This window comes from Branchiostoma lanceolatum, chromosome 18, assembly GCF_035083965.1.
Source record: "Branchiostoma lanceolatum isolate klBraLanc5 chromosome 18, klBraLanc5.hap2, whole genome shotgun sequence".
Classification (NCBI taxonomy): domain Eukaryota; kingdom Metazoa; phylum Chordata; class Leptocardii; order Amphioxiformes; family Branchiostomatidae; genus Branchiostoma; species Branchiostoma lanceolatum.
In genome coordinates, this window is record NC_089739.1 from 2,537,551 (window position 1) to 2,551,636 (window position 14,086).

The 14,086-nt window shown below is 38.6% G+C and overlaps 2 protein-coding genes and 1 long non-coding RNA gene across 4 annotated transcripts in view; 2 read left to right on the forward strand and 1 right to left on the reverse strand.

Moving 5' to 3' along the window:
- Positions 1 to 1,496, forward strand: part of LOC136424305 (uncharacterized) — a 3,082-nt gene extending 1,586 nt beyond the window's left edge. The window contains exons 3-4 of the long non-coding RNA XR_010753855.1: positions 27 to 88; positions 209 to 1,496. This is a non-coding gene — a long non-coding RNA (uncharacterized lncRNA). The remainder of the gene's footprint in view (positions 1 to 26; positions 89 to 208) is intronic.
- The window catches only part of LOC136424303 (dual specificity protein kinase CLK2-like), a 21,463-nt gene extending 10,137 nt beyond the window's left edge, over positions 1 to 11,326 (reverse strand). The window contains exons 1-8 of one of the 2 annotated variants that reach the window (XM_066412854.1): positions 11,205 to 11,269; positions 10,172 to 10,254; positions 9,391 to 9,524; positions 8,731 to 8,862; positions 8,054 to 8,186; positions 5,251 to 5,344; positions 4,284 to 4,350; positions 2,550 to 2,666 (exon numbers count right to left, since the gene is read on the reverse strand). In XM_066412854.1, the coding sequence (XP_066268951.1) occupies positions 2,550 to 2,666; positions 4,284 to 4,350; positions 5,251 to 5,344; positions 8,054 to 8,186; positions 8,731 to 8,862; positions 9,391 to 9,524 (677 nt within the window). In that variant the 5' untranslated portion in view covers positions 10,172 to 10,254; positions 11,205 to 11,269. Of the gene's footprint in view, positions 1 to 2,549; positions 2,667 to 4,283; positions 4,351 to 5,250; positions 5,345 to 8,053; positions 8,187 to 8,730; positions 8,863 to 9,390; positions 9,525 to 10,171; positions 10,255 to 11,204 lie in introns of both variants that reach the window. The other variant, XM_066412853.1, reaches the window with a different exon arrangement.
- A 238-nt stretch (positions 11,327 to 11,564) lies between these two features.
- LOC136424173 (large ribosomal subunit protein mL53-like) lies at positions 11,565 to 13,262 on the forward strand. Its single transcript, XM_066412676.1, has 3 exons — positions 11,565 to 11,789; positions 12,173 to 12,285; positions 12,762 to 13,262. Exons 1-3 carry the CDS (start codon positions 11,599 to 11,601, stop codon positions 12,872 to 12,874), a joined length of 417 nt encoding a protein of 138 aa, XP_066268773.1. The 5' UTR covers positions 11,565 to 11,598; the 3' UTR covers positions 12,875 to 13,262.
- The last annotated feature ends 824 nt before the right edge of the window (positions 13,263 to 14,086 follow it).

Sequence of the window (14,086 nt, forward strand, 5' to 3'; positions counted from 1 at the left end):
ATCTTTTGTATCTGTATCTCCTCCAGAGAGCAGCAATTCCAAGGACGAGGATACACCTCTAGCTCAGCTTCGTCTTCCGTAAGAAAAGGTGAACAAACTTATATGACACTATTCTTTATTACTATGGTGCCTTTGCTTTGTATTGACTGTTATATGTATTGTATCTTTTTATAGCTCAATATGCAATTTCTTTCTGTATCTCCTGCAGAGAGCAGTGAATCCAGAGACGGGGATACCTTTCGCTCAGTTTCGTCGTCCAAGAAGCGGCCGGCCCATGTCAAATGTCATTGTTCGGATTGGAGGGGGGCAGTTAAAAAAAAACATTTTCAAATATGATTTTCTATTTTTCTTTATACAATAAGTTTATTTGTGTATGATGTTAGTAGAATATAGCATCATGGCACTCTGTGAGTGAAAATCTGAGCCTCCAGGGCCATTAGAAGTGCAATTTTGAGTTGGTCAAAAGTGGCTAGTATTGCACTGTTTTGGTGTGGGGGGGGGCGGTTTATCTAAAATACCATTTTAAAGTGTTAATTTCTCAGGATATGTTTAGAATATGTTTCTTTGTGCAGTATGTAAGTAGAATATAGCATCATGTCACGCTGTGAGCGAAAATCTGAGCCTCCAGGACCATTAGAAGTGCAATTTTGAGTTGGTCAAAAGTGGCTCATGTTGCATTGTTTGGGATGGGGAGGGGGGCATTTTATCAAAAGTGCCATCTTCAGGCATTCGTTTCTCAGGTTATATATTGCTTTGTCTTATTGTTGTCAAACACTTGTGACATGTATTATATAGTGACATTGTAATTGAAAAGTTGAAGTTCTAAATCTACTGGAAGTGGTGTTTTGAGTTGGCTGAAGTGGTTCATGTGTTACAATATTTCAGGAACCGGAACAAAATGTCATTTTCGATAAAGCTTATTTCTGGAAATGAACATGATATATAGCAAGTCTGCTTTGATTATGATAGCACTGATATAGGTTATGTTGTATTAGCCTTCTTGAGAGTGTTTGGGATGTGAAGCATGAGATACAAGAGGACAAACATGTCAGAAAAGCATTTTTTGCGAAATTCGATATTTTCATAAATTTGCATAAATAACAAAAATCAAAAGGTGAATTTGAATTTTTTTAATCATTTCATGTGTTTGGTACTAAAAGGCATCTTTTAAGTCCAAAACCAGCTTTGTAGACCCAAAAATAAGAAATGTCATTTTTCCAACTCTGTTTTTGGCCTCAATTTGTGTTCGTTTTTAACCAATGTCACTAATTACAGGTACATTATATTAAGTATGACATGTCTGGCAAGGTCAGTCTTGTGTACATAGCATGACCCTACATGGTTTATTGCATATCTGCAAGAAGAAGCCTGTACAATACTTAGTTTTTAGATTATTGGGTTATTTAAACCTTACTTGTGAGCATATTTTTCTGCATTTTTGCAGCAAAATATGTGATATTTCCCATTTTCAACATCAATAAAATAGTACTTCCCAACATCGCACGTCTCTGAAATTTTCAGTGGTTATTCACCTTGGTAAGAGCTATGGACAGCATATAGACGAATTGTTTATGATGTTTATATCTTTAAAAATGTGCCTTCAAAAATGCTTCCCAGGAACTTTTCACTTTGGCCTCCCTACCAAAAGGGCTGTAGGTCCCACACAGAACAAGGAAACAAAATCATTGTGCCTCAAAGGCAACCAAAGCAATATTAGGGCCCAAAAAATGGAAAACAAAAATGCTGAAATCTTTATGGTAGTGACATTTACTAACACTGTTTAGGACATTTGCGTAATAACTTCATACTTTGAGCATTTCAAACCGTGCAAAAATGTGCGGAACGATGATCCCCTTAGTTTCACGAGCCTACAAAAACCCTGGCGACAATTTTCTGTGAGTTCTCACGTAACAACGACGTCATATTTTTGCATCATGGGCGTCGCTATACATTGTGATAAATTGTTTGCACTAATCATGTATAGAAATGACAAAATTAATTAACTTTCAAAATCTGATTTTCGAGCCCTAACATTGCTTGGGTTTCCTTTAAAATCTACGGTAACAGCCATGCGATAGGGCTGCGTACTGGTACAATGCCGGAAAAATATTTTCGATACAGGTCCAAAATACTGGCCTGGTGTCCACCTATTCTAGCTCTACATCGCTCCAATGATATCTTCTCTGCAGGATAGTCTGGGAAACGTTAATAGAGAAGCGATTGGCGAACTAGAACCAGAGATAGAATAGGATACCGGAACTTCAATGAATCAGTACTGTACCTGAATAAAGCTACATGTACTCTCAACTTTATCCCCATTTTGTAACTAAAAACATTTCCTTTCAACAGCTAAGACAGAGACAAAAATTTAGTTACAAACTAACACATACGGTACATGTTGGTACAAGTTTCAGTACAGGTAGGTTGTACCTGTACCAAAAAAATTTTCGCAGTACCAGTACACAACCTTATCACGCGACACACATCCATGTACACAAAAAAAAGATGAAAAATCGTGTGGAACAAGAACAAGACGTGTGGATTCTTACAATTTGTTGCTGGGGTCCTTGTCTGCTAGCTTCTCTAGCACGTTGATCTCAAGTTTTGCCGCTTCTCGGTACTTCTCTATGTTCTTGATGATCTTCAACGCAATGCTCTTCCTCCCTCTGTGAAAAAAAAACAATCTCATGATCAGAACTATGAAAGCAAAGGGTGACGGTAAATCAAAGAGTCTTCAAGCAATCTCAAAAATGAGCATGGATTCTGTAGACAAATATCTTTATTATGCAATATGCCATGCTATCTTCTACTTCTAGTGGATACTTCCCCTTTTTCTTATCGTGATACAGCAGTGTTCTCGCCAGGCCTTTTCAGCATAGGGGCCCCCTATGCTGTGATTTGGACCCCCTATGCTGTGATCTGGACCCCTATGCTGTGTTTCAACCAGCATAGGGGTGTTTCTTTCTGGGACAAACCTTGTGACCCTTCATAAATCTTATAAAAAGTTCATATTTGGCTTTAGAATGAGGCTGTGACAGAGGAAAAACTCTACTTCACAAAATTTATCCCTCAAAATGCATGAAATAATGTCTCATTGGGTTATGAATTTACAAATTTTCCGGGGAACATGCCGGACTCCCTTCTCTGGTCATGTCTTCAGCACTCCACGCGTGACTTACACCGCGTAAAGTTGGCCTTCTGTACCTGACCCCTATGCTGTGAAAAAATTCTGGTGAGAACACTGTACAGTAAAAAAAATGTAGAAGTGACCACCTCAACATAAGGACACCTGGCCATTGTGATGACTTTTTGTCGGTTCCTTAAATAATTTTTTCAAGCATAACCAATCGTGTCTAATTTGACCACCTGTCCACTTAGACCAGATATTATCATATGGGCAGTTTTGACAGCATCTTTTTCTGATACATTGCCAGTAAATTCCCCAATGTACAGTGACTAGTTCATGGACAGCTATGACTAAGATATGACAGTGTTTCGAAATATGCCCAGTGTATTTCCACTTACGTCATACTGAAATTTGATCTACATCGTATGACTGATACAAGCCTGTATAGACCTAAAAGTAACTTGCAATGCACAACAATTTTTACACTACTACATCTACTAAGAACGGTTTCCGCAATGACGACATGCAATTAAACAACATCTATGCTGATGAAGGTTAGACATCCAGGTAATAAGATACGCCAAAAGTAGTTACTCAAGTAACTGGATAAAATTTTGAAACAGTCAGACGTTTCAGACAGCATCCACTGTCTTTTGTCAGTTAAACAACATCTATTGTAGCACAGCATTACAAATTTCTTAAAAATATTATGTTCTTTTGGCTCTGTTCCGTGACAACTGTCATTGTCTGGTGATAACAGTAGAAAAACAGCTGGATCTAGTTTCACTCGACTCAATTTTGATGTTCCACAAGGGCATCATGTGCACATGACTCAACATTATTTATCACCTGCTGTCAAGTCTACTTCAAAAACAGTCTCAATTGTATAACTACTGTACTACAGAGTTGTTTCAACTATAAATTTAGAACTCAGCTAAAATGTAAGTTTGTTGTTCAAATAAATGAATAAATTAAAAAAAGCCAAAAATCCCCCTTTTCCTCCAGAAGTAAATGAACTTACAGGGTGTCTTACCAAGCTGGAAGATGCTTATATTTTTTTCTTCAAAAGCAAGTTGCAAGTGGGTATTACAAGCCCTGCAAGAACAGTTCTTAAAATAAAACTTAAACTCTCTAGAAATAGTAAAAAGGAACTCACCTTTGGTGGTCGACGCATTCCACGACTTTGCCGAAGGTACCTTCACCTAAAGTACTAACAATCTCATCTACAAAAGAGGGGAAAGCACGCATTAGCCAAGCGTCACAATCTAGGGCGTCTATCGTCAGTTCTATGCCACAAAGGTGCTCACATGAGCAGTGTACCGGTAGGGTATCTACACAAGATACGACACCGGCGTATAGTTCTTGTGGAATAGTGCTTGTTTGGTATGTGTGCACATGTGAGTGTGTAATAATTACAATATCATCACGTACTGAACAAATGTCTTTACTTTAAAAGTGTGACCTAACACAACTTTCTATGGTCTCATTTCAGCTTGGTTTTCAAAAAGATGACTCTACTTTTAACAGATGATATATAATTTACACTCTTAATCTTTCTGGAAAATACCTGCAGGGAGAGAAAAATTATGTGCGCATCTTTGTGGCATATAGAGACACCCATGGATGAAATACCTAAGTCTGTTATGATTTTAAAACCACTTACTCTAACGGCTAGCACATATGAAATACCGGTAAAGAAACATATGTACCACAGATTGCAAAATATCGGATTTTAAGGAGGTTAAGATTGCAATCCATATACTGTATGTAAGAATCTAGTTATTGTATTATTACTGCAACCAGGCTGGAATAAAGGGGAGAGAGTTAACATAGCCAATGGCATGTCTTTTAACCAGGACACAGAAAAACTTAAGTCATGCCCCGAAGCCCAACTTGTGAAAACAAACGCCCCATTTCAAGAGACAGTTCACTACATGTAAAACTTAGAAGAAAAAGGCTGAAGGCACTCAAAAATAATACGTGTCTGAGGGTTCCTATCTTTTCAGACTGCCATGTTTTAAGGCAGTGTATCGTCCTTGTGGTAAAAAAAGTCCATTTTGGGTGCTTTTTTTGGTCACATGATGTAATGTATGTAGATGACTAATTTACGGAAAGTTGTGTACATCTCGCTTGCAGCCAGTCTCCATGGTGATATATCAAATGCCCCTCCTCGTCATCCTGCACACTCTTTCCCCTCTTCCTGTCGTGCCGGTCTCGCTGTAACCATGGAAACGCACCACCGCAACGATTCAGCACCGCGTACACAGGAATTTTTCGGACAGGAGGAGGTTGGTTGTCGTGTAGTTGTTGTTGTTGTGACGGGGTATTGCATTCGGCGATTCAGGAAGAGTGACAGCGCCGTGAGTTCGCAATCCCAGCAAATATGGGGGCACATAAAGATAATACGACACGTATATATGCAAGGGACATGTCAAGATTGTGCAATCACTTCAGAGAGCGGATAAAAAAACTCACTAGCAGTAGTAGTAGTAGTATCACACTCACGCCCGCCGAAACCACTCCTAACTAATCTCGATCAACTGGACAGGCAAGGAGCGACGTTTTTAAAGAAAACGCAACGTCCCAAGCCGGTTTTAAACAGTTGTCGGTATTGGTTAGGAGTCAGGCAGACAGAGAAGCAGCTATTGTGGCAAACCTACACTTGCCCCAGACACACTTGGCCCTTCTCGCACAGACAACGCAGAACCGATCATGCATCGTTTCTGGTACGGCTAGCTCTACGTACTGTGTACCTGTGGCCAACAGAAGCATTTTACAGCACACAGACATACACACACACTACAACAAAAAAACAAAAAGCCTGCTGCTACAGCAAAAGCGAAAAGCAGAAGAATTTTCAAATTTCGATTGAAGGGAAAAATCAGGATATCAAAATGGTTTGTTACTCACACAGGTCTTACATAGGAACTCCTTAAGTTTCAACTTCAGCTGTGCCCGTTTCTTTTGCATGTATGATTTCAAGCGGCGAATGCTCAACACCCGCATTTGTTGGCCTTTAACCCCCTTCTAAATGACCCGTCCAAAATGATTCTCCCGTCTTAAGTCCGACAAACCCTCCCTGTTATTGCACGGCCGCGTGTTCTGAAATGGGACCGAGCTATGCAAGGAATGATCGGCCCCTATCATGTGACAGCAGGTCTAATATTAGCCATGCCCACATTTAGACATTCTTTGGCCGTGCCAGGTCAGTTTGTTGTTTGTTGTCAAGAATAAATAGTATCAAATCCTTGTAGTGGAAGTAAATACACCCTTTGGCTGAGCATGGATTAGAATTTGAACAATTTTTAAATCTCACATCGAAATCAATTAGTAGGGCTGTAAGAGACTGGCATGAATGTATGAGTCAACTGAGAATATGTTTCATGGTAGTCACATGGGGAATTTGCATGACGCAACTGAAATTTGATTTCTATCAAGTCACAAGATGCTTTGGCTTTTAACCAGGAAAGAGTACAATGCAAAACAAATTTGTAGCTGAAAACCAGCAGATTTTTGCTCATCTTGTCAATGTTTTAGATCTTGAATGGTGAAGTTTTATATCTAGTTCGGCATGTTTATTACACCATAAACAAACAAAGCTGGCAAACAACAAATTGACCTGAACGAGCTTTCTGAATGGATGTCGACTATTTGAACTTGAAGAGACACTCACAGAGAAAAGATGTAGGTATAGGTAACCATCTGCCTACAATGTGCATTAAGAAAGTTTAAATAAAAAGAAATCGGTGAACTTTAGTGGAGTCTGATGATTGTATTTGTCAAATAAGGTCCAAAACCAGAATGTCAAAAAAAATACAAATTTGCGTAATGTGAAAACATAGCAAGGGAGAGTCTAACCAAACATCAAATTCAACAAATGATCCTTTACACTATTTCCTAGACCTACCTTCAAAATGGCCTAGCTAATTTTCAGAAAATTCTTTTTTGCTTTCTTCGTTTTGCACACATTGTAAGGCAGTGGTTTTGTTAGATAGGGCACGAAGGACAAGTTTTGAAAAGTGGAAAACCAAAAACCTTGAAGAATGTATGAAGTCAACAAGAATATATGCCTTGTTTCTGTGAAATTGCAAAGAAGATTTAAAATCCCAACACCAACATTTCAGTCTTTTGGTTTTCCGGTGATTTTTGCTGCAAGCACAAAAAACTGGAACTTTCTTCTTTGATCAAATATGCAGGAAACAGAAAGTTCTCTATGTTGTAAATGGATAAATTTACAATCTTGTTTGCTAAAAGAATGCCAATAGCTCTTCTCCAACTTGTGCTTGCAACAAAACACATGTACACATATCTATCATTTCCTAATGATGTAATGCCTCAACATAATTTCCACAAAAACCAACATATTCGACGAACCAGTGATAAAACATGTGCTTATCTTTAGAAACTGTGAAGATCAAATTTCATTTCCTTTACTCGCCCGACTCACAAAAAGTCAACACCATTTTGCTGATTTTGTAGCACCTCAGTATGTTTTGTGGAAATTACAGAGACAATACAGTACTAGAGCAGCAACAATATAGATACCCCTTTAACTCCAATTTTCCAACAGAGATGTCAAGGCCAACAAATACTCGCTGAGATCAGTACAACCTCAATCATAACAACTAAGCTCATTTTTGCTTTAGTGCCACTTTTCACTCTGTTCTGGAATTAGAAGTTTGTAAAACGTACTCAAGGTTTTAAATCTAGCCTAGAGACAAGATTTGTTTTTCTTTCAGTCGTTTGATCGTATGTCTGAGCGCGGAAGGGCCACTGGTGTCTGGAGCAACAATGGGAAGTCACAATCATACCGAACCACGTATCCTACCCCCACAGCGATACTTACGTTTTCTGGAACAGTGTGGTCCCCTCCCCCCGTGAAAGGGGGGGAGGGGGTGTCTGTAGAAGAGGGGAAGGGACACTCACCGAGTTGGAATGGGATTGTGACCTGCTGTGATGGTGGCGCTTTCTTCGCTTGCGGTGTCTCCGGTGGCTGTGGTGGCTGGAGTGGTGCCCGGTGCTGCTGTGTCTGTAGTAGCTGTCATCCTTGTACCTGGAACTAAAACATATCAAAATATTAATCAGAGCTAATTAATTTATTTAAACTTATACAGCTCGTACTAGTAGTGATCAATAAATACCTTTCTTTCTTTGTGCATGTGTTGGCCTAATCTAATATTGCAGGCTTTGATTCAAAATGGTATAACTATCACTAAGAAAATTTCTGTGAAGAAAAATAATTTCTGCCTCAGCACAGGCTTACCACACATTTAAGGCTAATCAGTTTTCTTTATCGTTGACTCAGTGCCAAGACTGCATGTTCATGCAGTAATACCTAAAGCTGCACGGTGGAGTGCTTGAGAAGCATTACATCCTTTTACATTGACTGTGGAAGTTTTGACTTATAAATAATGTATCATATTTTGCAACCTAGCAACATATGTCCCTTCAGAGCTACCCAGTCATTGACAAAAAAACACATTGCCAACATTCAATCCAAATCCAACACAATAATTACCTCACTTAAAATTCATATCAGTCCTAAAACCATTTCTGTGCTAACCTCTGCTGTTACATCACAAAGATTCCTGAAATTTACTCACTTCTCTTCGAAGGAATCAAAGTTGGAATATCTGTTCTCACAGAAGTATTCACTCCTGTTCTCATACTGCGAGCCTTGGTAGAAGTCTCGCTCAGGCGCCCATCTTTCTCTACCTTTGGAATGGTACACTGGGCTGTGGACGAAAATAAACGTAAGTATTTACAGATGAGAAACACGGATGAGCTTTCATTCAAAAGATAAGCATTATTTGCAACCCAAAGGCTAATTGCAAGATACATGAATATTAAGACAAAACAAAGATGGCAAAGTCAAGAGAAAAACAGTGGATACTCTAGTCAAAAATCATATCCTCATTTAAAATCACAGAGACAGCAAACATCATTTTACCAGTTAGTCATGAAAAAAGCGATCATTTTTCAAACAAACATGAGCCTTTCAAACAAACATTTTTTTCGATTTCTTTTAGTATAATCTAATACTGGATACTACTACTAGTTAGTTCTTTTATTTTTGCATCACTTGATCTGAGTCTGAGTAAGAAAACATGCGAGCCGTAGTGAAGCCCCATTGCATGAATAGCTAATGAAAAAGTGTCATGCTTATCCTCAGTCTGAGGCCTGACTGTTTAACCTTTGGCACACTGAAGTAGCTGTTTGGCACCCCATTCTCTACTGGTTACAGAGTTAGGCAGCAAATTTACCTTCTGGAATGACGCCGTGAGTAGAAATTATCGTAGTACTCCCTGCTTGGCGGTGTCGAGGACTCGCGTCTCCGCTTCCGCCGGGTGTAGCCGGGCGAGCTGCGGGAACGATGGCGCCGATACGAGCGCGGCATCTGGAAAAGGGGTATTTGAGGTCACGTAAGTTAACAGCCCCAGAAGACTAGCCATTTTTTTCCATTTTCTTTTTATAAATTTTCATAACCATAGAATTTAATAACTTATACAGACACACATGGCACAGACGTTGGAATAAAAATACATCTATTACACAAAATTAAAACTTAACAGAAACAAACTCATACAAATTGAAAGATATGCTTGTAACTCCAAAGACTAACCAAATTAGAGGCAAAAGTAGAGGGTTTCACAATAATCTAAACATATTTGTGTTACTTATTTTTTGTTTGAACTAATTTTGCTCATAATATTGGGTAAAACTATTCTACTTTAACTAACTGTTCTTCAAAGTAGCTCTCAAAGTACAAATTCAATAACATTGTACCACTGTTGGGAATCAATTTTCATTTGTCTGATTCTGAGTGAGATTCTGAAAATACCATGGTACGGTAGGGATTCCTAGACAATAAGCTAGTTCGGAGTTCGAAGTGCAGAGAAATTATCCCATCCTTTCATTTGAATTGTCTTGCACAACGTTCATATGCCCCCAGGATATGTAGTCTGTAACCGTTCACAAGTGTGCATAACTTGTGATAGCCTGCCCATAGGATCTCATCCCATGACTGTATGCTAAGTTGCTAACCTTGTTGTCTGACCTGCCCTATCTCTTCTTCGGTAATTGTCTGATCTGTCTCTCTATCAGGTATTGTCCTTTGGTGCAACTTTCTAGGATGTCAACATAATTTGTACAAACTTGAATATCTTTATTCTGATCTGACAAAATAACGCTTGCCGTCTGGTCTTGTAACAGGCTATGGTTGCTGATGATTTAAAACTGTGATCTAACATGACTTTCCAATACAATTTCATCATTGTATAGTTGGTACGAATCTGGTCTACAGCTCACATATGGGTAATCTGCTTATTTTGTGGACTGAGGTTGCGAACCCTGCTTACAAATCAGTGTGTGACCTACAAAAAAAGATTACATATTGATCCATCAGAAGGGCAACGTGAATATTTTCTACCACAGTAAAATTGCTAACCCTCTAGAAAGTTCTCTCAGGTTATTTGTGAAGCTTTCGAAACTCTCCTCGGCCGTTACATAAATCTTATGTTATGGTATGCAACATCATAATTTCATATGTAGTGAATTATAATTTCTTCACGTTTAACAAATTTCTAGTAGTTTTTAACTTGTTCAATGCTTTCGAAAAACCGACATTGGTGTCTAATCTGGTAAAACCTTGGATCAGTACATATTTGACTATAATTTTTTTTTCACCTAACCCAGATAATTTTAAGCTACTGAAAAATATGTGACACACAAAATTTTTGATTTACTAAAAAATCTGTTTAAATTATGCGGAACGAAACCTGATTACAACACAGCTGTAACACTAATCTTGTTCTATAAAAAGTAACGGAAATGAAGCGATAAATCTGTCATAAATCATCGTAAAACTTGATTTCCTACATGACAAATTCCCTCCTTTCAAACAAACAACGGCCCTAACCACGCGCCATCTTGGATCAGACGATAGCTACGGATCCCGGCGCACAAAAACCCAGATTTCGACGGAACTGCCCCACCAAACCCCACAAAAATCACACAACACGATCTTCTACAACTTCTCTAACTTTCTGTGGAGGAAAATTGTGTTTAAGACGCTTACCGTCTTGGCTAAGACGCCCGACACGGTGTCCCACAAAAAATCCGTGGCTGCAACGCTCCGAGGGCCCTTCATTCTACGTGACGTCATCAGTGAAATTGCGCGTTCTTGATTGGCCAAGGGAAGTCACGAGGTGTCGCGATGATTCATACTCTCGCGTGACTTTGCGTGGGTTTGGAAAAAAAGACATTTTCATAGCAGCAGAACATAATAAGATAAAGTTCGAATTTTGTCATCGAAACAACCCCAGATAGACGAATATGATAGTTTTATGAAAAATAATCAGTCATAAAATGTTTTGTTAATTTTTTTCAACCTATATGAATTTGTTTTATGTTTGTTTACAATAAATTCTACAACTAACTCTGTTAACGTTTGGGATGGCAGAGGGAAAATCATGGCGACCTCCGCGGAAAGATTTGCCCGGATCGTGTACAGAAACTGGCCCAGTAACGTATTTAACCCACTGACGAGGGTTATAAACAAGCGCATGTGGAAGTGGACACAAGGCGTGACCTTGAAACCAACTGCCAAGATTCTAGTCGAGTTTGACCCCTGGTCAGGGCCAGAGAAAACCATCTCTTGTCGGTGAGTGGGGAGGGGGGCGATTTTGAAGTTGGAATTTGAAGTTTGCCATGTTTTCTCAATTCTTTATTCACATGTCAACTTGCAGACATACCAAGGACACAGCAAGGTTTAATAACTTCTCATGACAATTATTATTTATTGATTTGAACCTCTTTTCTTAGCCGAAATTCGTACGAAATCTATGAAACCAATGTGAAACTGCAGCAGTTTTGTTACAAATTATGGTATCATGACTTTGAAATTGTCTTTGTAATGCTTGGCAAAGAAATTGACTTATCATTAGCTGACTTGTTAAGCTCATCAGGTCTTGGATTTATATTTACGTTTCACTTATAATTCATTCATAATAATTTTTTGTTTTCTTCATGTATTGTTTTATGCAGAAATACTCTCAGAATGTTTGCCAACCACAAGACACGAAAGACCAACCCAAAGTGTGAAATCACAACAAAGATCAAGAACGACAGATCCGAACCAATCATTGACATAGAATACAGTAAGTATCTCTCATATTTTCATAACTTTATTATATTTTCCAACTTCCTATTTTGTAGCATGCTAATTGGTCAGTACCTGAAGATTGAGAGTTCAAATCCTGGCTATTTTTGTTCACCAAACATGTGCATACTACTGGAGAGGGTTGCAGTACATAGAATGGGATGTTACTGTTCACTGTACATGCATATGCTAGCTAGGGAAATTTCCCCAGTATAAGAAAGAACAAACCTGTATGTGTGTGCACACACATGTACTGTGTTTTTTTTCTGTCATGATCTGTGGAAGAATAGCTCTTTGGTAAGCTAAACTGTCACTATTTCCCCTTTTCATAGCCCTACTTTCAACACTGCTACCCTAATAGTAAGCACATAAGCTGCTCTGCTCCCTTACATTGCACATATACTCCTGTTTTTAAACCTTTTGCTATCATGATACATCAATGAAATAATCATACGTGTTGATCTTTTTTTTCAGTGGATGGAGAAAGATTGGTCTTCAAATCGGCACACCTTCATGAACTTGAAATCTTTGAGAAATATATGCAGAAATGTGCGGAGAAGGACCCAGAAATAAAGCTGCCCAACTGAAACATCCACAGGACAATCTTGAAGCAGTGAATTCATCAGGAATACAGATACAGTTTGATTGTGTAATTTGCTGAAAGTGTATTTAGAAATTCAGCAGATTGTTCTACCTAGTTACTGCTTAATAAAAGAACCACAAAAGACGATTGTAAAGCAATGAATTTGCTATATTTCATGTCATAGACTAGAGTAGCGTAGCAATACATTGAAGAAGGAGAAATACTTCAACAGTTCAACTTTAACTTACGTATACCCCTAAATGACCCCATCAGGGGCAAAGTAGGGGAAAGAAAGAAGAACTTATAAATTACATCAAATCATTGCGCCTGTGTAGAAACAAATGTATGTAGCCAACAAAATACAGTCATAAAGTTTATCTGTATTGAAGACACATTTGACATCATGTAGTTCCTTGTCTTTTTAGATTCCTCTTTATCAGCATTTAGTTTAGTGTCATCTACTTCAGATTGTCTACATTTTACTATTTTTAGGGCTGGTAGATATACTTTCTGCAGTTAAAAGTTACAAAACCTCAAATCTAACCAACATGTATTTCCTGCTATTGTCAAACCTGTATCAGTGACCAACTCAACATAAAGTATCTGTATCTATATAGCCGGTATAACTGCCATTCTGCGTAATACACCAGCCAGTAGAAGGACCATCTGGCCTAATCTCCAAGCAGATCTATAGGTTGCGAAGAAGACCGTATCAAACTGGCAGAGGAAGTACGTTTTGGATTGCATTAAAAGCTCCTTCTTCCAGTTGGATACGGTCTTTGCAATCCATTGGGCCTGCTTGGAGACTACATCTGGCCAATCTCACCACTTTTTAGTGGGCCGTCAGATAACTTTTCCCATTGATACCAGCATTAAGAATCCTGTCTATAGTGACCACCTGTCCACATAGATCAGATTTTATCGGTCCCTGTAGTTGTCTCCTTCTGCAGGTCTGACTGTATTCTTGTAAAATCAAATCTTGTAGTTCAAACTAACAAATTATCATAGGAAAATATTGGAAACATTCCATGATTTAACTTGCAACAGTCGGGCCCTATAACTTCTGAATCTGACTAAGAGATTTATTTATTTATTGGTTTGGCTGTTCATCACACACAGCCAGGGCTGCCCAACTAGCCTGTGGCTATTACAAAGGGCTAGCCCTACTTACAAAGACATTACAATTTACAATGGAGTCAGGCATGGACAGCATTAC

Excerpts from the sequence above, each read along its gene's own strand:
- LOC136424173 (XM_066412676.1), top strand. The coding sequence starts at position 11,599 with ATGGCGACCTCCGCGGAAAGATTTGCCCGGATCGTGTACAGAAACTGG. Across the intron at positions 11,790-12,172 it reads GAGAAAACCATCTCTTGTCG|AAATACTCTCAGAATGTTTG; the intron begins GTGAGTGGGGAG and ends TGTTTTATGCAG. Across the intron at positions 12,286-12,761 it reads AATCATTGACATAGAATACA|TGGATGGAGAAAGATTGGTC; the intron begins GTAAGTATCTCT and ends CTTTTTTTTCAG.